Genomic DNA, 27,632 nt, shown 5'->3' on the forward strand with positions numbered 1-27,632 from the left:
TTTTTTTAAGTTAATTATTTTGACAGTGAGAGAGAAAGAGAGAGAGAGCACAAATTCGGGAGGGACAGAGAGAAAGAGAGGGAGAGAGAATTCTAAGCAGGCTCCACAATGTCAGTGGAGAGCCCGATGCAGGGCTCCAGTTCATGAAGTGTAAGATCATGACCTGAGCCAAAGTCAGACATTTAACTGACGAGCTACCCAAGTGCCCCACTTTTATTCTAATTTGAGCTATTTCTCAAAAAATATGCAAGTATATTCCAATTTTAGTTCATTAACAGGGGCCCTCGAACAGTGTTGTGCATTAGAATTATTTGGGTAATTTTTCAAGAATATAGACTCTCGGATCTCAGTGTTCAGTCTGTGATGAGGTCTTGGAACCAGCATCCACAGATCACAGTATAGAAAACACAGTGATAGAGAAGTAATCTTTCTGATCCATCCCCGTGGCTACATACCTTAATGCCTGCAAAAAATTCTTGGCTTTCGATGGCTAAGCTTTGTACATGTGGATTCTCCAACAAAAAGATGGAAGCACTACAGAATATCTATGAACACAGTTATGAATAATCATTTAGCAATGCAATTATGGAGAAAATATGTGTAAACTATTGTAATTAAGTACTTAACTTATAGTAGATTGTGCATAAAAGATAATAAGAAGCTAAACAATTTGAAAACTTGCTTGAAAATCGAGAAAAATTCCACAATTTAAAAATATTACCTATTCAAACCTCAACATAAATCAAAGTGTTGTAGACTTTGTATTTAAGATATATTTAAAAGTGGATAAGTGACATCATCATTAAAAAAATAAAAATATTTTTCAAGAATAAAAACATATCATTTTAAAACCAGAAAGAGGCATCAAGTTATAAGGGTTCATTGATAATTCAGCAAATGGTAACAGCAGATATTCATATGTAGTCATTAAGATACTGACTCATCCAATATCATTTGAGTTGGCACAATTGCCAAGGAAAAAAGAAAAAGAAAAACATTAGTGCTTGGTATTCTGGGGATGAAGGTATTTTTAGGATATGTTAAAAAACTCATTTTTTAAAATCAATACATTCACAAAAAGAAAAAAAAAATGTGAACATACCCTATCTCCGAGTCTGAGATTTATTCCATCCAGCTCTAAAAGAGAGAATGCCTGAACTGTGGTCTCTTGCTTCAGCTCCTCTTTGATTTCTTGAGAAGAAAGCCTAGACCAAGTTATGAGAAATCCCACCGAAGTGCTTGTAGGGGAAACATCAAAAGCACACCTACAGAAAAGCCTGGATTCAATCAGCTCCACCACAACTTCTGGCCTTCCTGGGGGCGGTGGTGGCACTGAGACAAACCGCTGACCTGAGGGGAAAAAATGCATAATCTGTCATCAATCAGGCATCTTAAAGAATGGATAATGACAAGCAGAAAGCTCATGGAGACTGTGGCTCAGGGATTTATATTAAGAAAATTAAAATACATTCAGAAAGATAACTATTATCTAGCAATCAACAAAGCAGCACATTTTTATTTTTGACCCAATAATCACAGAAATATTGATAGCAGAGAAACTTATCAGCTCATCAAGCTTATATTAATGTACTTTGGATGTGTCTACCCTTGAAAAAAGTCTAGCTCTTGAGCATAAAAGTAATTCACCTCCTTCGAAGTGATTTATGAAAGATTTCCCTTTCTAAAAGATTGAACAAAGAAATAAAATTAAGGTTTTTTTACGTTATAATTTCTTGCTTAAAAAGTAGTCATTTATATGGGTGCCTGGGTGGCTCAGTCGGTTGAATGTCCAGCTTCGTTCTGCTCAGGTCATGATCTTGCGGTTTGTGAGTTCCAGCCCTGCGTCGGGCTCTGTGCTGACAGCTTAGAGCCTGGAGCCTGCTTCGGATTCTGTCTTCCTCTCTCTCTGCCCCTCCCCTGCTTCCTCTCTCTCTCTCTCAAAAATAAACATTTTAAAATAAAAAAAAAGTCATTATAATGTAAACTTAAAAGGCTTACTATTTTCCTCTTATAACTCAACCCATCATTACTCTGGGTTGAAAGAGCAGCTCATTACGGGACTGATTAAACTGTTGAGTGAAATACATCAGGTGTTAAACAACAGTCTTACTCTTTTAATTTTTCTGATGTTAAAAATGTTTGAAATTTTCTCTAGGAACTTGGGGAGATTTTGCAATTTTCATCTCTGGTCATTCGTAAGATTAAATTTAGGGATCTAAAATGTTTCTAAATGAGTTTTTTAAATTTCCTTTGTTTTAGAAAAGAGAAAAATATCTAAGTGATAAATTTTACAAGATTTAAAACATGTGCTAAAATGTACAAATTTTTTTTAGGATATACATGGTCATTTTACAATAGTTGCAAAAGTAATTTTTTTAGTCCTCTCATAGATTTTTGAAAACTCTGAGGAATTCTAACCTAAATATAAGGGAAAAAATAACCTTGTGTATTTTAAGATATTTTAACTTGCTATTTTGTTAGATATTCAATTACAAAATCCGAGTAGCAAATGAATTTTTTTCAAAATAATCTGAGTAATAAATATATATTTTTTTTTTTTTGAGAGAGAGAGAGAAAGAGAAAGAGAGAGAGAACACGCAAGCAGGGAAGGGGCAGAGAGAGTACCAAGCAGGGTCCGTGTTGTCAGCACAGAGCCTAACTCGGGGCTTGATTTCACAAACTATGAGGCCATGACCTGAGCCAAAATCAAGAGTTGGATGATTAACTGAGCCACCCAGGCACTCCTAATCTAAGTAACAAATACCTTGCCAAACATCTTAAACATGAGGTCAAATCATTATGTTCACATTTGAAAGAAATAATAGACTACTCTTTAGTACCTTGGTTTTTAAAAAAATTATATATGAGGGAAAATTTCCTCTCACATAAATTAGGAAAAAGAAGTTCAACTTATTTCCAAACAGGGAAGAACTATCTATGGAAATGATTATTTAGAGTAAGAGATGACAGATAACTGAAAAGAAAATAATTCATGAAAATTAAAATTTTGAATCACTATTTTAAATGGCATCAACTATCTGGGTGAAAAAACAGATCATTGCTCACAACATTGTAGATGAAAGAAACTTTGTCAACATATATTTAAAAGAAAAGTTTGCAAAAACAAAAGATAAATTATTTCTGCTTGTATCTTTTTGTCAATTCTGATATTAACAGTTGCTGGATATGTTAACATATTCTCTACTTTATCCTGAAGCTGTTGACTTTTGATTCAATATTTCCATTCAAGGGTTATCTCCCCAGATTGTGTATGATTTTGTATAGCATTTTTTTCCAATAATTGCGTAAGCCTTCTGTACAACATACATACATAGCTTAAATTTATTGCTTATTCAGAAAAGAAAAGCGATTTCACTATAATATATGTATATGAGAAAGATAATCCAAACCTATTATGCAGGTTATATATAAAGTATAACAAATATACTTTATGTTTAATATTACTATTATTAGGGATATTATTTTGTTCTCTTAAGAACTTAAATCACAGTGTTTAATTAAACTGAGACTTTCAGATAAAATAATAACTTGTTTAAAGAACAGTAGAAAAAGGAGCTGGAAAATCCATTTACAATTGGAATAGAACATAGAAAAACAACTCAGAGGGATTTACTTTGAGTGCTATTATTTTGTTTTTTGAGAGAGAGTGCAAGTGAGGAAGGGGCAGAGAGCAAGGGGGAAGAAGACTATTAAGCAGCTTCCACACCCAGCATAGAGCCCATGTTGGGGTTTGACCTCCCAACTGTGAGATCATGATCTGAGCCAAAATCAAGAGTCAAATCCTTAACTGACAGAGCCACCCAAGCACCCCTTATTTTGAGCATTATTATAAGGGTAGTTTTCAAAGGCAAAACATATTAATTTTTAGAACTGGTATCTAAATATTATATAATATATCCTGATTTGTTTTTTGTCATTATGGTTTATTTTATCAAACACCTTAGTTAATTATATATCAACAATCCCATATTCATTTATTATATTCTCATACCATCATCAATATACTTGACCAATATATCCCACAAAACGCTAAGGTTTCAATAATAGTTTTAATCTCTTCTCATCCTTTAAGTAGATATCATAAATTTATTAGACGATCTATTTAGAGTTATTTTAAGAAATACTGACATAGGATTTTTTTAGTGTGTAAACAACTTCTAAAAATTTAATTTAGAAAATACAAAAAATACAGATTTGAAGGAGGAGAAAAATTACGAGTACCATTAACATTTTTGATGTTTATCTTTCAAGAATTATTTGGTACAAATGCAATCGCTTTCAGAAAATAAAAATGAGATTGTGCTACATATTTTGATTTCTTAACTACAGTATGCTATTAATATTTACTAATATCAAAGAATGTATTCCTGAATTTTAATATTGTTTATAGAATATTTTATCATGGGTACACCAAAAATATTGAATCATCAGCAGTTATTGTATACTTGAAATTTAGTTTTTCATATTATTAGAAAAATGCTGTTTTAAAGAGAGTACTTACATGCTTCTTTAAATATTTCTATAAGCTAGACTTTTGAAAATGGAATTGTTGAGGACAAATATATGTGCATTTTTAATATTGTTGCGATATACTGCCAAATATTTCCCCATATAAGAATTCTACCAATATCTGTAGGGTATGACATGCCCAACTCCATATATTTGCTAATTCCAGGACTATTCCTTACAGGCAGGATAAAGTGATTTTTATTTTTGATAGTCACGAGACTGAGGTGAAGTCAAATAGCATAACTAACATCTAAGTAAGTCACAGAACATAAAAACCCATTGAAATGGGGGCACCTGGGTGGCTCAGTCAGTTAAGTGTCCAACTCTTGATTTCAGCTCAGGTCATGATCTCACAGTTTGTGAGACTGAGCCCTGAATCAGGTTCTCGGCTGACAGCACGGAGCTTGCTTGGGATTCTCTCTCTCCCTCTTTCTCTCTGCCCCTCCCCCTGCTCATGCTCGCTCTCTCTCTCTCTCTCTCTCAAGAGAAATGAATAAACAAAACAACTTTGAAATTGTAAGTTTTTTTTTTTTAATTTTTTTTTTTTTCAAAGTTTATTTATTTTTGGGACAGAGAGAGACAGAGCATGAACGGGGGAGGGGCAGAGAGAGAGGGAGACACAGAATCGGAAACAGGCTCCAGGCTCTGAGCCATCAGCCCAGAGCCCGACGCGGGGCTCGAACTCACGGACCGCGAGATCGTGACCTGGCTGAAATCGGACGCTTAACCGACTGCGCCACCCAGGCGCCCCTGAAATTGTAAGTTTATAAATTGTTAAAAAAATAAAATTTGATACTTACGAACACAGTCACCACTAATTTCAATTTCATCAGGGTCACATGGGTGTAATTTTGCATCAGAAATAGCTGCAAAAGGTTAAGGTTTGTATATTTATTCAATTGAGCATAAAGATATAAATACATACATAAATATCTGAAATGACAATTCCTCGGAGAAGTATGTTTCAATAGACTAAGACTTACTTATTCTCATTTTTATTTATAATAAAATTTTCCCTTTTCAGGATGAGATCAAATAGAGATAATTTGGAATCATATTTTAAAACAACTAAAGCTTTCATGTCTTGTTTCCTAAATTTTAGTCTACACTATTAAGTAATGAAACTAAAATTTACATAAATTTATACAACAATTGGTTTGAACCACTTCTGTGGAACTTGTTTCCCCTATAATCATGTGCAGGGTTACAGAAATGAGTTGACAGCTGTCATGGTAATAACTATAACCCAATGCCAAACTAGGTTCATTGGAACAAAGGTAACTACTCGAACAAAGACAGGCTCATCAGATTGCTTCTTGGAAGAATTTAGAATTTAAACTGAGAGACAAGGACTTGAGAGCAGAGTCAAGTCAATGATGACGTTCTACAGGAATGTGTATAGACTCTTATTGCTAACCTCATGGGAGGTGCTCTAATGCTCATATCTTCTGAGGCCTTCTTATTTAACTCTTTCTCAGATTCAATGACACATCCTAAAATCCTTAGAGTTCATGATTTTTAAACATTATTTCAACTTGTTTTCTGTTATTTGTAACTCAAACTAATGATTCATTGTGAGTTATACCTTTAAAAAAAATTTTTTTAACGTTTATTTATTATTGAGAGACAGAGACAGAGCATGAGCATGGGAGGGACAGGGAGAGAGGAGGAGACACAGAATCAGAAGCAGGCTCCAGGCTCTGAGCTGTTAGCAAAGAGCCCGACACAGGGCTTGAACTCACAAACCGTGAGATCCTGACCTGAGCTGAAGTCCGACACTTAACCGACTGAGCCACACAGGCACCCCTTTTGTGAGTTATATTTTTATACGCATTTTGATCACAGTTCATTTTTTAAAATTTGTGTATAAACGATTTGTTGAAACTACTGTCCTTTTTCTAAAGAATTGACTATGTTTAGTGTTGAAAATCAGTTGATTATACGTGTGTTGATTTATTTCTGGGCTCTGTTCTTATCCACTGATCTATCTTGATGCAAACATAACACTTTACAGATTAACTTTAGAATAAATCTGAAAGTCACTATAAATTGCCCAACTCTTTTCCTGATCAAGGTAGTTTGGGGTATTGTAGATATTTTTAATTTCCATATAAATTTTAGGAAAATTTGTCAATCTCCAAAAAAAAAAAAAGCTTGCTGAGATATTGATTAGGACTGTTTTAGAGCTATAAATTACCTTGAGAATTGGTTTCTTAACATTGATCTTTGTTCCATAAACATGGTTTATCTCTCCATTATTTTAAGTTTTCCAATTTTTCTCAGCAAAGTTTTACTGTTTTCACTTTATAGGTCTTGTGCATCTTTTTCCATATTTATTCCTAAGTATTTCATATAGTTGGTACTATAATTAGTATTTTTCGATAAAATTCCTGCTAGTACATATGTAAAGAAATACAAATGATTTTTATATGTTGATCTTTTTTCTTTCAGTATTACTTCTTACTAGCTCCAATAGCTATTTTGTAGATTCCACTGGATTTTCTAAATAGATGATCATACCATCTGCATATATATGTATGAGGGATATAGTTTTCTTGAATGTCTGTGTCTTGCTTTTACTTTGAGAGTATTGTTGGCTCTACAGAAGTTTTTTGGTTCCTACTATTCATTTTTCTGGAAAAGTTATGTAAAATTGGTATTATTTCCTACTTTATTATTTGGAAGAATTCCCAAACCATCTGGGCCAGGGTTCTTGTTTGTTTGTTTTATTTTATCTGTGGAATGGATTTTAACTAAAAATACAATTTGTTTAACAATTATAGGGCCATTGAAATTATTTTTTTCTTTTGAATGAGCTTTAGTATTCGTGTATTTCAAGAAATTTGTCTACTTCATTTAAGTTGTCAAATGTATTGGCAGTTATTCATAATAATTCTTTATTCTTATAATTCTTTTAATATCTGGAGAGTCTGTATTTTATCACCTTTCTTATTCCTGATATTGGAAACTCCTGCCTTACCTTTTTTCATTTTGTGTATTATTCCATTGATTTTCACTCTGATCGTTATTTCCTCTCTGCTTACTTTGGGTCTCATTTGTGCTGCTTCTAGTTTCTTAACATATAAACTGAGTTTTTTTTTTTTTTTTTTTTTTTTTACAGATCCCACAGATCTGTAAACTCTCTTGTTTTCACAGTATATATAGTGGGTTTTTTTTTTTTTTTTACTAACATCAAACTTTTTTTTATATTCTAATTTCCTTACTCTAGGGCCTAGCATGTAATCTCTCTTGGTAAATGTTTCTGGTGCACCAGTAAAGAATGTGGGTTGTTCTGTCATCTGTGGAATCTTCTCTAAATGTCATTTAGATCAAGTTGATTGATAGAATCTTTCCACTCTCCTCCATTTTTTTTTGTTTTTGTTTCTATGTGCTCAATTATTGACTGATGAGTGTTAATCTCCAACATGAACCATAAATTTGTCTATTTCTTCTTAAAGATCTGTAAGTTTTGCTTTCTGTATTTTGAATTCTATTATTAGGTACATAAGTATTTAGAACCGTTTTATCCTGTTGTTCAATTGATCCTTTTATCTTTAGGAAATGACCCTTTGTCTTCTAGGTGATATTCTTTGTTCAATAATTTACTTTGTCTGATATGTACAATGCCACTCTAGATTTCTTGTCATTTGTGGTACCTAAGTCAATCCTTTTCTTTCCTCATATTTATAACCTCATTTTTCTTTATGTTTAACATGGGCTTCTCTGGGCAGCCTATAGTTATAGTTGGGTGTTGCTTTTATTATCCAATCTGAAAATTTCTGACTTTCAATTGGGGTGTTTAGATCACATATATTTAATATAATTATTGATATTCTAGGGTTTAAATCTATCATGTTGCTATTTTCTATTTGTCCTTTTGGCACTTTTCACCTGTTTCTGTATCTCTAAAAGGTGTATTTTGTGTATCTTATCTATTTTATTGGCTATTAGATACACACACATATTTTAGTGGGTGCTGTAGGGTATATAGTATATGTCCTCAACTTCTCATGGCCTACTTCCAATTGATATAATGCCTCTTTGTATAGCATAAGGACCTAATAACCACCTTGCTAAGTACAAACATGGAAAATATGAAAAAAAATTTTCCAATGAACTTTTCTCAGTAAATAACATATATAAATCTTTTTGCTTGAATGGCATTGATTATAAGTATAATCTTGAATTAACGTTTCTTGTCTTCTTTGCCTTATAGAAACTGTAGATAAATTGTATGAAAATTATATGTAAGTTATAAAAAACAAAAGTCATAAGAATATATTATTAAAATGGTGACAATTTTCTTTAATTTGTGCTGTTTTGATAATGTTCAAAAATTTTTTTTAATAATTGTTTATTTTTGACAAAGAGAGAGAGACACACAGAGCATTAGCAGGGGGAGGGGCAGTGAGAAAGACACACACACAGAATCTGATGTAGGATCCAGGCTCCGAGCTGTCAGCACAGAGCCCAACACAGGGCTGTAAGAACTCATGAACTGTGAGATCATGACCTGAGCCAAAGGTGGACGCTTAACCAACTGAGCCACCCAGGCACCCTGTTTTGATGATTTTTAAGCTAAATATACCTGATGGATTGTTGCCTATCCAATAGCCTATTAACTAGTGACAGAAATATGTCCAAGTAAAAAAGGAGATTTCACAGATTGCCTCTGAAGACAGAGATAAGCCAAAGAATTCTTCTGAAGTAGTTGTGATAAGACTTCTTCCAAATAAGCTCCTTAAGGGGAGGTAAGTTCCAGTTAGCACAAGCTCTCTTTTTATCCTTTGGGCTTCCCCTTTTATCCTGTCTAAAATGCACATAAAGAGCAAAAACTGGACCTTCATCTCATCACTGTGAAGAAAAAGCCTAGAGACTCACAGAGACCTCAGCCTGACATTGTAAATGGCCAAGTCATCATAAGCCCGGAACATCTGCTTCAGATTCTTGGTAAGCAAGAGAAAGAGACACTTAAGAGGATTATGTGATTCATTTCTGTTTGCTATGCAGGAATTCTAATCCAAGTTTAAATAGTATTTCAAGGTAAGCTTTTATTGGCACATCAGAGAAGATAATTCATGTGTATATCGATTAATAACATATACAAAAAGTAAAAAATAACAATCTTCTCCCAGAAATTCTCTTTACTTAAAACCAGTAGGAGGACATGAATATGAAGAATAAAAGAAATACTTTTGAATATTCAAACTTGAGAAAATGAATGGGCGGGAATGACATTAACAGGACATATTTTTTTAAGTATTAACAGCATGTCAAAAAATGCAAATTATATGTATTGAGTTTTTAAATTCAATGTAAACAATATTTTTGCCTAAGTGATTGCTTTTATGATATTCCGTGGTATAAAAGTTCTGTTTTCATTTTTAATAGTAATCAGTATTTCTTAAAAAATAATGTAGATATGTTGTTGGTTTTTTTCCCATTGAAATACCTATGCAATTTTCCACAAATACTTGGTAATATTATTAGAAATTTTGTAAAAATTAACTATTTTGATGACAAGAATATTGAAAAATACTAAAAAGACATTTTTCAAATCTCTCACCTTGGCCACTCAAGATGCATCTCTCTGGATTCTCTCCTTCCTAATGGATAACATTAGCTCTATTAACTGAGCAGTTGCTGTCCTTCCTGAACATACTGCTTTCAACCAGGTTTAGCTGGCTAGCAGCTGTGTAAGAAATGTGAAGACTTACTGGCTAAAGCTCTCAGGATAATTCTCTTAAGACTTCTCAAAGCACAGAATAAAATGAAGAGTTCCCTAACTAGCAGACCCTGCTGCCTTTCCAGCCCATGTCTTGTAATACTCTGCTCACTCTTTGCGATCCAACATCTCTGTGCTACTTTCACTCTTGGGAGCAACACCACACTTATTGCCTTAAGGCCTTTTACGTGTTGTTGTTGTTGTCTGGGATGTTGTTCCCCACAGTTTTTATCTGACCCAGGACTGTTTACCCTCAAACTCTCAATGTCAATGCCCTTTTCTCAGATGAGGCTTTCTTCTGTGGTTCCTCATTATAAATTTCACTCTCCTTCACCTTTGGTATTCTCATCTACAGCAACTTTTTTTTCTAATTTTCATTTTAGAGAGAGAAAACATGAGTGGGGGAGAGGAGCAGAAGGGGAGAGAGAGAGGGAGGGAGGGAGGGAGGGAGGGAGGGAGGGAGAGACAGAGAGAGAGAGAGAGAGAATCCCAAGCAGGATCCACACTCAGCACAGAGCCCAATGTGGGGCTTGATCCCATGATCGTGGGACCATGATCTGGGTCAAGACCAAGAATTGGACACTCAACTCACTGAGCCTCCCAGGCGCACCTACAGCAACTTTTAATCTTCTCATTCACACCACTCATTGCAATTTGTGGTTCCATGTATATTCCTAGCCATTGTTTTGCCATATCTATTATTTGTAGGTTTTTTTGTTTTTTGTTTTTAGATAATCTAACAACCTCAAGATGAAAATATTCATAGGTATTACTAACACGATTGTCATTGTTTGCTAAATCAAGTGTTTGGCCTAGTTTAAGAGCACTAATCCAGAACAGTATCTCCTAGCATTTTCAGTCTCCTACATATGGAGGAATCCAGATAACATAGTAGAGGGATATTGGTTTCCTCCCATAATTTGGTCACATATCAGCAAACTTTCTCCATCCCCAAACAAGAATAAATCCCTCAATTATCAGCTTCATTCCTGTCTAAGCAGTCCAAGTAAAAAATCACCATTATGTAGCTTCTTTCCATTTTGAGCTCCTTTTATCTGAGGAGTTGGGTCACTAGTTCAATTAAACACTTCTGTTAATGTGCATTTGTTGTGTCCTTACTTGGTACTGGGCATGAGGTCATGAGACCTTGATATAAAGGGTACATTGTCTTCAAAGAGTTCACAGTCATAATTGAGCACAGAGAAAAAAAAAAAAACTCATTAAGTTCAATTATCTATTGTGAGCTCCGTGATGGTGTATCATGGGAACTACCCTCTTCTCCAACATCCTTAGTCAACAACATGGTCAGTGGCAGGCTCATGAATCCGCTGTGCATTTTATGTCTGTATATCTCATGTACTCTCTTAGATAACAAGCCAAAACAGAACTGTCCATTCCTTTCTCTCCCCAACTAATGTGTTGCTTTCCTATCTCAGCTGCTCAAGCAAAAAACCTAGGCCTTGTCCTTGGTTCCTTTCTTTCCACCTTCTCTCATATCTAATGCATGAGCTCTGCCTCCAAAAGACATCCCAACTCAATAACCTCTTTTCTTTGCCACTAGTCTAAACAATTTCCTCCTTCTCCAACCTTTGAGCCACCACTGTCTTTCCACAGCCTCTTCAATGGAGTCTTTTAAATACAATCCATAGATCATATTCACCTATTTTAAATCCCATTAAGGCTTTATACTGCAGTTATGACTAAATCTAAGTTCTTACCACGATCAACATACCCTACAGATTCTGTCCCCTTCCTACTTCTCTGATCTCATCTCTGAAGTCTCATCCATTCAGTCTTCCTGCCATGTTGTTCCTCCTTCAGTTCACTGAACAGCCATCTTCATACTTGTCTAAGGACACTGGCATTTGTTGTTCTTTCTACCTAGAATGCTCTTTCCCCACATGTCTTCATGGATGGTTCATTCTCCTCATTCAGAGCTCAGCTCAAGTTCATCAACTGTCAGAGAGACCTTCTTCAGGTACTCTGGGTGAGACAGCATCCTTGTGCCAGTCAATCACTATTGCACTGATCAGTTTTCTCTAATTTATAACACATTTTGCTTCCAAAAACAATTTTATTTTTTGTTTTATTTTCAGTTTGTGATAAACATTTTATTTAAAAGTAATTTTAAATGCACATAAAAGTTGCAAAAATAATATGGAGCTTTCCTGGTAATAATACCCTTTCACTAATGTTAACATATTACAAAACCATGATACATTTGTTAAAACTAAGAAATTGATCTTAGGACTCTATTCTTTTTTTTTTTTTTTAAGTTTATTTAATTTATTTATTTTGGCAGGGCAATGGGAGAGAGAGAGAGGGGTAGAGAGAGAGAGAGAGAGAGAGAGAGAGAACCCTAAGTAGGCCCTGTGCTATCAGCACAGAGCCCAATGTGGGGCTCAAACTCACAACCGTGTGATCATGACCTGAGCTGAGATGAAGAGTCGGATGCTTAACCGACTGAGCCACCTAGGTGTCCCAGTTAGGACTCTATTCTTAAATAAACTGAAAAGTCTATTTGGATTTTACCAGTTTCTGCTAACATTCTTTTCTGTTCCAGTATTCAATCTAGGATATCATCACATTGCATTATTCATCATGTTTCCCTAATCTTTTCCAATCTGTGACAGTTTTTTCACTCTCTCATGACTCTCCATGATTCTGACACTTTTGAAGAGTATTTTTCACAGGTGTTTTGTATAATATTTCTCACTTTGGATTTGTATGAATTTTCTCATGATTATACTGGGGTTATGGCTTTTAGGGAAGAATACCACAAAGGAGAAGTACATCTTATTGCATGTTATCAGCAGGTAACTGATATCAACATACATTATCACTCATGATATTAACCTTGATCACTTGGTTAATACAGTGTCTACTACGTTTCTCCCTTATAAAATCACTGTATTTTCCTTTCTATACACTATTATTTGGGAACAAGTCACTAAATACTGCTCACAATCAAAATGAAAGGAATTAGGCCCCATATTCTATGTGGGATACTAACTACAAATATTTGCAATTCTTCTTTAAGGAAGGTTTGTCTCCTTTCTTCCATCAATTTATTTCTCTAATCATGTCTTGATGTAGTAGGGACTCGTGGATATTTATTTTATTCTTTGAGTCATATCCAGTTTATTTTTCTATGTCTGAGGCACTCCACTAGAATGTGAGTTCCATGAGGGAAGATATCTCATTTGTCTTGTTCATTACCATAACCCTAAGGCCTAAAATAATTTCTGGCAAAGGATAAACATTCAATCAATATTAATGAATGAAAGATGAAATAACTTAAAACACATTTGCATGATATCTTTTTGTGTGGAATAAGCTTAGGAATTCCCTGAGCTTGCACGCATGGGTTAATAAGGCATAAAGTAATAGGAAGCCACAGAATGAAAGCATCAAAGATTAGGTAAACAGGGAAAAGGCCCCCAGTATATGACAAAGGTATAGGAATAGGAAATTTCAGGATGAAAACATCCAAGATGAGGTAAACAAGATTAGGTATTCAGGGTGGAAGCAGCCCCCAACATAGTACAATAGCAGAAAGCTGCTTTCACAGGAAGGAAGGACCAAAATAGGTAAACAGGTAAAGAGGGCTATGGATGGCAGCAGGGCAAAATTGCCCAGAGTGGAGCTAATTAGCAAAAGAAAGGTGCCTTGTTGACCCTGATGGTAGCACACTCTTTCTGTCTTATTCCCTAGGCTAGCTAAGATAAACAGACTCATGCCTGCCGTAAACAACCATCTGCCTGGCACCAGGACTTTGTTTTGTATTGACCCAAACCCCTAACGCCACATATATTCAAAAGCCCCTTTCCCTCACACCCATGAGTTAATGTTCATGGTTTCATGGTCCCTTTGTGCATGTCCATCAAGCTTGTAAGCCTTCTGATCCTAATAAAAATGAGCAAGGACCCTTACTCGTGTCTCGTCTCTTCCTCGACATTAGCCTCTCTCGCATTTCAATCCTGTGTCTGCTCTCTTGCTGGACAAGAGAGAACTCCAGACCCAGAATCTACAACATCTTTCACTCACCATCCTCATCCTTTAATTAAAAAGGGTGAAAGGGCATGAGGAAACCAAAGAAGTTTTAACAAACTCAATCGTTATGTTCAATGGGAGGAATGGCAAGAAATCTGCTTTGATACTTTCACATCAGCAAATATTTCTGATATTGGCTCACTTAAGATCTTGGTAAAAAATCCTAAACAGATTTGGCCAATTTAAACCAGAAATTTAGCTTCACTCTAGCAATAGTGGCAGACCAAGACTCAGTGAGATTTGTATTATCTCAACACAACCTATCCAGAGAATGGCCCAAACAGAGCAACACACACAGTTCTGTGACTAGTAGTTCATGGATATTACTCATGTTTTCTTACCTTCTGCACAATATCCCATACATCCTTGAGTGGGCTGTAGTAAGTACACAAAAAATTTTCCACAGTTTCTTACAGACACTGGGATTTGAAAAAGACAGCAGTCTTTTGTAGCGTTAAACAAAAAATGCCATGTGGCACAAGCTGTCAGTTGCTTGATCTCTCCAGGTGAAGGCAGTGTCTCTGAATCTCTCAGGGATAGCCAGATGGGGGCCTGTGTTCCACAGTGATTCATCTTTTGCAATAGAGAAAACAAAAGTTGAAAATCCAAGTTATTTTCACATGTGATAGATAAATCAACTTTGCATTTTTTTCTGAACCACCTTTAAAATATTAAGTTATCATTTAAAAAAATCTAATAACTTATACCTGTACTATAAAAGTAACTTTATGGAATATTAAATTTAAGGTAGATTGCTCATAATTAATATAACCTTACTCAATTTAAATTTATTCTGTGTTACTTTTGTATTATGAACAAGAGAAATTCAGTATCAGTTAACTTACTATCATAGCAATATATTTTAAGGTAAGATAGGTGAATCTGAAGTTATCTTAATACAGAGCAAAAAGATAAACTCACCTTGCAGATTTCTTCTGAAATTACTAAATATAGTATATGTAAGAAGTTAATGCATGGTTCAAGAGGTATCAAAAATCAGGGGAGAAGGAAAGGACTGTTCACAATTTGGTGATGAAACAACTGGTTGGCGATTTGGGGAAAGAAAGGAAGTTAAAGCCTCACTTGAAGCCAATTAGCAAAATCGCTTCCAGATGGAAAATGGAATTAAACAGAAAACTAATCCAGGAAAAATAAGAAGAAACTATATATGACTTGGGAAGGACCCAGGCACTTGCTAAATGCATGACCTTGGGACAGGAACTCAACATCCATCTTTTCCTTTTGTTCTAGGTGGATTGCAGAATGTACCACACTGTACTATGGTGAGCTATAAACATAATTATGTACACAACATAATTTCTACATAGCAATGACTCAGTAATTATTAGCCAGATTATAGCACTCAGTATTATTATTATCCCCATGCTTAATAGCAAAGGAAATCATAAAGGAAAAGACTAAAAATTGTGTTTAAATAATAATTTTAAAAATATAAGACAGTGCTCGCTTCGGCAGCACATATACTAAAATATAAGACAAATAAGAATTTAATAGGAAATATTATTTAATAGGATTATATTGTCACATTATTATACTTATTTAATAATGATATATTATTACCCACTTAAAAACTAAGATCACAAGGGCACCTGGGTGGCTCAGTAGGTCAAGCATTTGATTCTTGGTTTTGGCTCAGTTCATGATCTTGCAGTTCATGAAACTGAGCCCTGTGTCAGGCTTTGCACTGACAGCACTGAGCCTGCTTGGGATTCTCTCCCTCTCTCTCTCCCCCTCCTCTGTGGTCTCCTTCTCTCTCCTCTCTCTCAAAACAAATAAATATTATTAGAAAAGGTACTTTTATCTACTGCTACTGAAATGAAATATTAGCATTATATTTTCTAAAAACAATTATATGTATCAAAAAGATACTAACCTCCACTAATTTTACTTATAAAAATAATCTTACTAAATACACTAGTGATAGAATATTATGTTCAAAATTAATTTTGAAGAATATTCAACAGCATAGGAAAATGTTAATGCTTTAATGGTACTTGAAAAAAGCATGTTATGCAATTTAACATGTAGCATGAACCTTAAAGAACAATATGAAAAGAGGGAATGACAGAAAAATGTGAATGGAGGTATGACTGTGTGGGTGGATGATGAATGAATGAATGTTATTCTATTAAATGTCTCTTATTTTCTAAGTTTTCTGTAGTGCACATAAATTACTTTAAACATTATAATAGACATTTATTTACACAGACATGTATTATCCTGTAGAGTTAAAAAAAAAAAAAGATCACTTCTCCAGTTCGATGCTGCAAAGCCTTGGTTCAAGTAGGAGATGAAAGAGTGGGGGCAGAGAACACTTCCTCATGGGGGCACAGACCCAGCGGAATCATCTCACCTTTACATTTGTGTCAGGTTCTACATTCAATTATAGTTAGTTCAGCCAAAGAAAAAGAACGCAAATATTTAAGGATGTAGTGAATTTCCTGTAATTTCTTCAAATTTTACTTTTAAATTCTGATTTTTTTTGTTTATCACAAACAAAATGCCACAAAAGTGACAAGTAAAACAAAAAGGAAAAAATAAGATAGCCACAATGTCACCACTTAAAATTAAATATTGTTAAAATTTGGATATTTTTACTGAGTTTTTTTACATTGTGTGTTTAAAAGGGAAAATAATTCCTGCTTCTGCATAATTCACAAAAGGTGAGTAACAATAAGGGGAATGAACCTTCTATTTAAGACTGACAAGAAATGAAGTACTTGGAATATACATTATTTTACTGTTAGCAGGTTACTTGTGTGTGGTTCAGCACATGAGCTCCGGGGACTGGTGGTCTGTGATCAAAACTTGGGTGTTTGGGTAGCTGGGTAACTCTAGTAGGAGTGTTTCGCCTAAGAATCTATGTTTCCTGTGCTATATGATGGAAATAATGATGACAGGTTACATTGTAGAGCCATTGTAAAAACTACATAAGATATTGTAGGTAAAAACCCTTGGTGGACTGCATGAGCATAACATTAACCATTGCTATTACTATTACCATGAGAACAGGGAACATGGAAATACCTCTTTGGATTAACTCAATCTTGATACACAAGCAAAATAATATTTTAGAGTGAGAAATAAACTGGTTGTAACAAGATTCGACCCTCATGAAAACATACATAAGGAAAAGCACATGTAGTTCTTAGTGAGTTGAAATACCTCAACACATTTGGTTGGCATCTCAGCAGGTCTGTCAAAGATGAGAAACCGATACCATCCGGGAGACAGGGAACGGTCACACACCAGGTTTTGAAAGGGAGAATGCTGGAGTTGCAACGAGTCAAAATGCACACTTCGGTAAGGGCTCTGAAGAATCTGGTGCCCCCCAGGAGAGCACTCCTGAGCTAGGAGGGAAAGACAGTATCTTAAGTACGCGTTTCCTTCATTAACATGGGTTAGTCCTCAATTAAAATTGATTCTTTCCCCAAATTAAACAAATAATCCACAACTGCACATAAGGACCATCAGAAATGTCAGGGTCTCATAGTAAGTCAAAGATGTATTCCACTTTTCATAAAGGCAATAATCCAGTCAGCAAAGTGTAGGATGTGCTTTTGAGGTACTTGAGCTTCAAGAATTTTATTTTCATTTAATTTGGACAGTCAATATTGTTATCACTGTTGACATAGGTTTTTGTTTTTTTTTTTTTTCATTCTTTCCGTCTAAAGTTACAGCCCCTATAAGCCTCCTCTTGAGGATGGCCTTCCAGGTTTGAATGCCATTACTGACCCTCCATAACCTGCTTTCCTTCCCAGTAACTATAGGTCCCCCAATATCCATCTCTACCAAGTCCTGAAAGGCAACAAAGAAAATTAAGCTTTTAATGCTAATCTAATTTTTGCAAAATGCCCTCCTACTGAAGCTTCCTGCATTCTTCAGTACAGGAAAGAATATAAAGTTGTCAAGATTTTTTCTTTCTTTTCTTTCTTTCTTTCTTTTTTTTTTTTTTAAGATAAAGTATTGGAATACCTTTTTACTACCAAACACAGGAAAAGGAATGGGGTTCAGGGGTACAGTTTTGAAGGAAAAAAAGAAGAGTTCCGTAGTTTTTTGGGGAAGTTGTCTTAGCAGCACTTGGCCTGGGAGATACTTCAGTGAAACCCACAGAGGCAGAACATCAGGCTCCTCTTCCCATCAAGAAGAGAGAAGCAGGGGCGCTTGAGTGGCTCAGTCGGTTAAGCAGCCGACTTCGGCTCAGGTCGTGATCTTGCAGTCCGTGAGTTTGAGCCCCGTGTTGGGCTCTGTGCTGACTGCTCAGAGCCTGGAGCCTGTTTCAGATTCTGTGTCTCCCTCTCTCTCTGACCCTCCCCCGTTCATGCTCTGTCTCTCTCTGTCTCAAAAATAAATAAAAGTTAAAATTTTTTTTTAAATAAAAAAAAGAGAGAAGCAGATGTCAGAAGAAGAGACGTCCTAGAAAAATGACTCTTGTTTGAGCTTCCTGTACTCTCGCATGATAGGGAGCAGAGAACTGCCCTTATTTGGGTACCAGAGTTTCTTGTTGACACAGTAGGTAGAAAATCTCCAAATATTAGCTATTACATACACTGAAGGAAAGCACTATAAGATAATATCCATGAAATTGAAACGGGAAAGAAAAATCCAATCATTACTAAGGTACCTCACTATGGGACAAATTTATCTAACTGAACAAAACTCTCAAACATATATACATAATTTTAGGTTACAGAGGTGTTTTTCAATCAAAATCAATTTCTGAACTTAAGGGCATAAACTAGAAATACTAATTTGCAAGTAGATATCATAAATGTAGCTTATACAATTTTTTATTATGATTGTTTGCTGTTCATTTTGTTGTTTGTAGATATTACAATTAAATTGCACAAAATGTAGTGTTCTTAAAGAATTTTTAGAGTAAAAAAATTCAGGAATAAGCACAAAAGTTTCCTCTTCCTTTTATCTCTTGCTATACCAGTTTTAAATTTCCCAAGAAAAATGTAATCCAAAAAGCTCTATTGACTTTAATGATCTCAATCCGTCAACACTGGATAAATATTTCATAAAATGTGTATGGATGGAACTCAGGGGATGTGCTATCATTTCATCTAATTTTGAAATAACTCTAAGGTCCTATCAATACCAGAACACTGTACCTGGTTAGAAACTAAGGAAATATTTAAAAAGAGATTCCTAGTGAGGTTTGCATGAATTATTGAGATGTTTTCTCTGTTCTCTTTCCTGCAGTAGAATTTTGTGTTCGGAAAAAAGTCACTAAGTCCATCTCTATTCTGTGTGGTATTTCTTCTTCCTAAGTGCTTCTGTAGCTCTCACATTTTCTCTAATTTTACACTCTCAATAACTGTTTTCTAGTCCAAAGCTGAAGATGTAATAAATATAGTAGCAATCACAGTGTAACATCAGCAATACCAAAGAACTATATAATATCTACACAGAATTGTTAGACCTGCATTTATTTTCATTTAATATTTATTTTAGAGGAAAATTCTTAAATCATATAAATAATAACAGCCCATATTTTTTATATTGATCATTTCAGTTTTTTCTAAAAAATCTACTTGTCTTTTTAAAAATGTTCAAGGTCTCTGTAGAAAATTTTTAAATCTTATTAGTAATGAACAAGCCACACTCTTAAAAAATCTCATGACAGCCTTAACTTTAGAATGCAGTACACAATTAACAAAGTGAGAATTATAAGGATAGTTTTGGTTTCCATTTGGAAATGTGGGGACTCAGCTCCTCAAATACTAATAGTTCTACAAGCCCATCTCACTTATTCATGACGTGAATGATGTGCTAAGCTTTCTAGCAAACTTCCAACATAACTTTTCCCTCATAAAAAAGTACATATAAAATATTCACTTAAATTTACATATCCATTTAGTTTTATTCTAGTTTTATTTGTACATAAAAGGTAACCTGTACATATTCTAGTTTTATTTGTACATAAAAGGTAACCTGTACTAGATTGTTTTCTAGTTTAACACAATGGCCAGGATTCTTTTTTTTTTTTTTTTTTTTTTAATTTTTTTTTCAACGTTTATTTATTTTTGGGACAGAGAGAGACAGAGCATGAACGGGGGAGGGGCAGAGAGAGAGGGAGACACAGAATCGGAAACAGGCTCCAGGCTCTGAGCCGTCAGCACAGAGCCCGACGCGGGGCTCGAACTCACGGACCGCGAGATCGTGACCTGGCTGAAGTCGGACGCTTAACCGACTGCGCCACCCAGGCGCCCCAATGGCCAGGATTCTTTAAGATTCATAATTGGTAGACAAAAAATTTGTTAAGAAACTAGATAAATCACTGTATTTTTAAGAGATGAATAGGCTTAATGCCTGAAACAGGGACTTCATAATATTTGAGTTTATAATTAAAAAACCTTTGGTATATTGCCCTATGGGAATTTCAAATATTTGTAAATTTTTGAAAATCTGCTAGCTTCCCTAAAGCTTCTGATATTCAAAATAGAACTGTGAGTTCTGCAACAACACAAAAGGCTGAAAAACAAGGTCAGAGAGTGTCTAGTTTGCTAAATCTCTTTACCTTGCCCTGCTTTGTATGTCAACAGGCAAACTGAATGCTTCTTGTAAAGAATAAAAATAGATTGAAAGTAAAAGTATGGGCAATATCATGCAAACAGCAACCACAAGAAAACTAGATTGTCTGTATTAATATCAGACAAAAAAATCTTTAAAAATAGTACCAGAAATAAGGAGGGGAATTTTGTAATGATGAAAGGTTCAGTCCATGTGGAAGATATTCAATTACTAATACACACACACACACACACACACACACGCACACACACCTAATAAGAGAGCATGAAAATATATCAAGTTAAACCTGACAGAAATGGGAAAAAATACATACTTCAACAGTAGTAGTTGGGGACTTCAATATTCCACTTTCAATATAAATACAAAACTGGGCAGAAGATAACAAAGAAATAGAGCTACAGCAGTACTATAAACCAACTTGACCTAAAAGACATCTATAGGACATACCTGTCAAAACCAGCAAATACAAGTTCTTCTGAAGTGCATATGGAACATTGTCCTGGATGGACAATAAACTATACCACAAGATAAACCTCAATAAATTAAAAAAAAAAACAAACACAAGTCATGCAAAATATGTTCTCTGACCATAATGGAATGAAATTGTGAAACAGCAAAAATAAATGTAATTAGCTTACAAATACGTGTAAATTAAACAACCCAGATAAGTGACGACTCAAAAAAGAAATTAAGAAGGAAATGACAAAATACACTGAAAAGATTAAAACAGATACAGTATATTTATGAGATGCTGTCAAAGTAATACTTAGAGGGAAATTTATAGACATATATCCTTACATTAGATAAGAATAACATCTCAATGTAATAAACTAACCATGTACCTTAAGACACTGGAAAAAGAAGAGCATACTACATCTAAAGGAAGCAGAATGAAGGAAATTTTAAAGATTAGAGAGGAAATTAATGAAATTGAGAATAGAAAAACAATGGAGAAAGTCAATGATATCAAAAGCTGGTTCTCTGAAAAAAATCAACACAACTGGCATATCTCTAACTAGACTGAGAACAAAAAGACTCAGTTACCAGAATCTGAAATGAAATAAGAGACAGCACTACAGATCTTATTAAGGAATATTATTACAGACAGGTATATGTCAATAAATTAGGTAACTTAGATGAGATTGGAAAGTTCCTAAAAAGACACAAACACCAAAACTTACTCAAGAGAAATAAGCAATCCAAATAGATTTGTATCATGTAAAATACTGAGTAAAAAAAAAAAAATACAACACAACACACACAATAAAGACCAGATTCAGATGGCATCAATGCTGCATTCTACCAAACATTTAAGGAATAAACCATTTCTTCAGAAACACTTCTAAATAATATATAAGGATGGAATACTAGGGGCACCTGGGTGGCTCAGTCAGTTGAGCATCCAAGTCTTGATTTCGGCTCAAGTCATGATCACAGGGTCGTGGGACCGAGCCCTGAATCCTGTTCCATGCTGAGTGTGGAGCCTGCTTAGGATTCTCTCTCTCTCTCTCTCTCTCTCTCTCTCTCTTTCCCTCTCACCCTCTGCCTCTCTCCCCTGCTTGCACTCTCTCTATCTCTTATATATAATAAATAAAGTTTAAAAAATTTAAAAAAATTAAAAGGATGGAACACTTCCAGACTCATTCTAGAGCCCAGTATTACTTACACCAAAACCAGAAAAAAGGTATCACAAGAAAAGAAGACTACAAACCTATGTATCTTTTGAATATGGAAGCAAATGTCCCCAGCAAAATATTAGCAACATGAATCTAGAAATTAGACAAAGAATTATAAACCATGACCAAGTGGAATTTCAACCAGGTGTGCAAGGTTGATTTAACATCCAAAAACTAATCAACATAATATTCCATATTGATATAATAAAAAAATAAAAATCCATAAGTGATTTTCAATATCCAGAAAAACTCATTTGAGATAAATCTAACACTCTTTATGTGTGTGTGTGTGTGTGTGTGTGTGTGTGTGTGTGTGTGTATACACACATACATAAAAAGACTAGGAGTAGAATGTAACTTCTTCACCTGATAAAGAGAATCTACAAAAAACCCTACAGGTTACATCATACTTGAAGAAATACTGGATGCTTTCTCATAAGATCAGGAATGCCTGCTCTCACTGCTTCTATTCAACATGGTATTTCAGGTTCTAACTCTGACAACTAGGAAAGATAAATAAACAAAAGGTATCCAGATTGAAAAAGAAGAAGTAAAACTATCTCTATTCACATATGACATGATTTTTTATGTAAAAATTCCTAACAAACCCACACATACAAAAATTATAATGAACACATTTAGAAAGATTTCAGGATACAAAATCAAGATACAAAATTTAATTATACTCCTACACATGTGCAAAGAATAGACTGAAAATGCAATTTAAAAAATGATTTGAGGGTGCCTGGGTGGCTCAGTCAGTTAAGCATCTGACTCCTGATTTTGGCTCAGGTCATGATCTCACAGTTTGCGAGATTGAGCCCTACATTGAGCCCCACTTTGGGCTCTGTGCTGACAGTGTGAAGCCTGCTTGGGATTCTCTCTCTCCCTCTCTATCTGTCCCTTCCCCTCTCATGTGCATGCATGTTCTCATTCTCTCAAAATAAATAAACTTTAAAATAATGATTTCACTTACATAGCTTCAAAAGAACAAATTACTTAGGGATAAATTTAATAAAACAGTGTAAATTTAAATATCACAAAACATTGTTGAAATAAATTAGAAATCTATGTAAATGGAAATACATTCACATTCCTAGATCATAAGATTTAATGTTAAGATTGCAATCTGCCCCAAATTAATAAGAAGGTTCATCCTATCAGAATCCCTATCAGAATACCATGTGACTCCTTTGTAGAAATTGGCAAACTAATTCGAAATTTATTTGGAATTCCAAGGGACCCAGAATAGCTAAAACATTTCTTAAAAAAGAAAGACAAAATAGGACGAATTATATTTTCCTATTTTATAATTTACTACAAAACATCAGCAATCAAAACAGCATCATGGTGAATAAGGATGAGTATAGATCAGGTGCCTGGGTGGCCCAGTCCATTGAGCATCTGACCTCAGCTCAGGTCATGACCTCACGTTCTGTGGGTTCAAGCCCCGTGTCAGGCTCTATGCTGACAGCTCAGAACCTGGAGCCTGCACCAGATTCTGTGTCTCCCTCTCTCTCTGCTCCTCCCCTGCTCATGCTCTGACTCTCTCTCTCTCAAAAATAAATAAACATTAAAAAAAAAAAGGATAAGCACAGATCAGTGAATAATATGGAGAGTCCAGAAATAAACCCATGTATGTATCTATGGTTTTCAACTGACTTTCAGCCTAGGTGCTAAGGTCATTTCATGGGAAAGAACAGTCTTTTTCAATGGTGCTGGGAAAATTGGATATTCACATGTAAAATAATAAACTCGGACCCTTATGTTGTGCCATGTATAAAAATTAACTCAAAATGTATAATCAAAGACCAAAATACAAGATATATACCTATAAAACTCTTAGAAAAAACATTGGGGTAAATCTCCATGACTTTAGATTTGGCAATAGATTCCAAGAAATAACAACAAAAAACAAGCAACAGAAGAAACGATAGATAAATTGGATTTCATTAAAATTAAAAACTCCCATACTTCAAAAGACATTATCAAGAAAGTGAAAAGACAAGTCAGAGAATGGGGAAAAAATTGCAAATCACATATCTAGTAAGATAATTGTATTTATAATACATAAATAACTCATACAACTCACCAGCAAAGCATCTGAGTAGTATTTCTTCAAAGAAGATATACTGGTACCAATAAACACATGAAAAAATGCTTGCCATCATTAGCCACCAGGAAAACACAAATCAAACCACAAATAAATGTCACTTCATACGAAATAAGATGGCTAAAATAAAAATCTCAATGTCGACTGGGATGTGGATGCATTAGAACCTCACACACTTCTATGAGACTATAAAACATGCAGCCACTTTGGAACTAGCTGTTCCTCAACAGGTTAAGCAGAATTACTCCATGATCCAGTAATTCCAGTAATAAATATGCTTCTAGATATATCCATGCCTAAGAGAAATGAAAACAGGTGTTCACCCAAAAGCTTGTACCAGGATGTTCACAGTAGCATTACATATAATGGCCCAAAGGTGGGGGTGCCCAGGTGGCTCAGTCAGTTAAGCCACCGACCCTCGATTTTGGCTCAGGTCACGATCTCACAGTTCGAGAGTTTGAGTCCCCCTAGTCAGGCTCTATGCTGATGATGCAGAGCCTGCTTGGGATTCTCTCTCTCCCTCTCTCTCTCTCTCTGCTCCCCCCCCACAAAATAAATAAATAAAAACTTAAAAACGTGGCCCAAAGGTGTAAACACCCCAAATGTTCATCAACTGATGAATGTACAATGTAAATACTTAGAGTGGAAAATTACTCCACCATAAAAAGAGATGAAGTACTAAATACAGTACAATATGAATGAACCTTGAAAACATAAAGCTAGGTGAAAAAAGTTAGTCACAAAAGGCAGGCTGCTGTATGATTCCACTTATTAAAATGTCCAGAATAGGCAGATCCATAGAACAGAAAGTAGATCAGAGATTGCCTATGGTTGCAAAGGTGAGACGGTAATGGAGGGAAGAGGGGACAGAAAGCTGGAGTACAGTATTTCTTTTTCAGATGATAAAAATGTCCTATAACTGACGGCAGTGGTTGCACATATCTGTGAATATACTAAAAAACAGACCACTGCATACTGCAGTAACTGCTGCACACTGTAAATGAGTGACTTATATGGTACAATAAACTGTATTTCAATAAAGCTGTTTGAAAAAAATAATATTTTCTATTCCTCTCTCCTTCCATCTTTATTAGATATAAAAAACTTATCAACTTTACCAACATATGAACTTAGAACTTGGTAAGGGTTAATATTTGCCCTCAGTAGGGAAATTATAAAGCTATTATATAAAGGCAACAAGGGGTTTTGTGCTGTATGGCAAACATTGAAGCAGATACTCTCTATAAATATTAGTCATTTTTCTGGAAATATTTTATCTAACTATAATAAATGCATATTTAATGCTTTTTATGTTTAACAGTTCTTCATGAAAATCTAGTGAATCTGAAAGCAAACGAAAGAAGGTGCAGACTAATGATACCTTGTTGAAGTATCATTTCGGGAAATAATATATTGGGTTTTAATATTCTTTTTAAAATTTTACATGGGAAAGTGCTTTCTCTCCCCCCTCCTCTTTTTACAAAGCAAATTCACCTTAGTAACATACATTGAGATCAACAAGATGATAAGACTAAATTATACCCTAAGCGATTATAAATGTATTTTTTTTCAAGGGGCAGATATACACAGATCAGATTTATTTCTGAAAACATATAAGGAAATTTACAATATAATAAGTCACTTCCATTTAATATTCCCAACTATCCGCCCACAAAAAGCAATCAGGAAGAGCTAACTAATGTTTTAACTTCCCTGTATTCTAAACTGTCCTCTTTTTAATGGATTAAAGATGCAGGAGTGGTGCTATTTTCTTCGTAGAGATCTCTTCTACAGCAGCAGGAGGGATTCTAACAGATATACTAAAATATCATACACAGAACTTAACGTATTGATTTATTGTAGAGATAAAATGTTCATCAATTACTTATTTCCAGCGGTGGGGTGGGAGTGCAGATGTCCAGCAGTTTGGAACTTACTCTTTGCGGGTAATTCGGCTCCACTTGCCACTAGGATGCTGGCAAATCCAGCAAAAGTTTCTTACAGTAGAGACCTTAAAGAGCAGGATATCAGCAGGAAACAGAACCGAGGAACACTAACAGGACTGAGGGTCTTAGAGCGGGAGAAGAGGAGGCGACAAACTCCTGAGCACGAAGAAATCACGCAGAGCCGAAGGGCTGCAAACTGACCAAAGAGGGCAGAAGGGCAGGGCAGAGGTCGGTGAGGGTCAAGTATCAGATGCGGCCATAGGATGCACAAGGACGCTCCAGTGTCATCCAGGAAGTCAGCCCCTTTCTCCCTAAGGTCCGAGTGGCGCCCCAGCGCTCCCTTCCGCCTGAACCCTACCTTGCCAACCTTGTCCCGGGGCCAGGAGCATAAGCGCCAGCGCCAGAGCCCAGACTCGGCCAAGCATCGCTGCCGCCGCACTTGGGGTCCCAGGCGTCGCAGGGCCCGGGCCGTGGGTGTAAGCAGGCTGTGGACACCTCAGCCCTCCTATCACAGGACTTTCTCAATCCGTTCCTGCTCAGTCTTCAGGGACGCTGCATGTCCCCGCTCGGGGAAATCAGCTGTCCTTTCCTGGGACACAAGCGAGAGTCTTCCGCGCAGCCCCTCGGCGGCGACTCTCCTCCCACAGAAGCCCCGCCCGTCCATCGGAAAGCCACGCCCACCTTTTCCCGGGGAGACCGGGTCCTGCAGGGTCCAGGCTGTAGCACACCCACCACCTTGGATCTCAAAGGCAAGCTCACGGGATATAGCTTGGCACCTCGAGTCTCACTGTCTTAACAACGCTTTAAGAAAAACTGATAATCCTAGAAATTGTTCAGATGGATCTCCAATAAAAGCAGCTTTGTGAGGTTCTGTTGGAAGGGGCAGTGCCCGTGGTTATCCCTGTAGATGGATTCTTAACTTCGCAATTGCGGGTGCTGGTTTGCCCCCCAGAGGAGCATATGCTTCTCAGAAATTGCTCCTGTCACCTCAGGCCTCATTGATGAAGGATGGGAGGAGGGAGTGGAGA

The 27,632-nt window shown here is 35.7% G+C and overlaps 1 protein-coding gene across 1 annotated transcript in view; it reads right to left on the reverse strand.

Annotated features, from left to right (window-relative positions):
* The window catches only part of VWDE (von Willebrand factor D and EGF domains), an 85,852-nt gene extending 58,823 nt beyond the window's left edge, over nt 1-27,029 (reverse strand). The window contains exons 1-6 of the mRNA XM_047095231.1: nt 26,963-27,029; nt 17,495-17,679; nt 14,650-14,881; nt 5,331-5,396; nt 1,103-1,350; nt 456-545 (exon numbers count right to left, since the gene is read on the reverse strand). Of these exons, the coding sequence (XP_046951187.1) occupies nt 456-545; nt 1,103-1,350; nt 5,331-5,396; nt 14,650-14,881; nt 17,495-17,679; nt 26,963-27,029 (888 nt within the window). The remainder of the gene's footprint in view (nt 1-455; nt 546-1,102; nt 1,351-5,330; nt 5,397-14,649; nt 14,882-17,494; nt 17,680-26,962) is intronic.
* Nucleotides 27,030-27,632: the final 603 nt, after the last annotated feature.

The sequence above is a fragment of the Lynx rufus genome, unplaced genomic scaffold (genome assembly GCF_022079265.1).
Source record: "Lynx rufus isolate CCGP_SWC_20201006 ecotype Redwood Valley unplaced genomic scaffold, mLynRuf1.p SCAF_4, whole genome shotgun sequence".
Classification (NCBI taxonomy): Eukaryota; Metazoa; Chordata; class Mammalia; order Carnivora; family Felidae; genus Lynx; species Lynx rufus.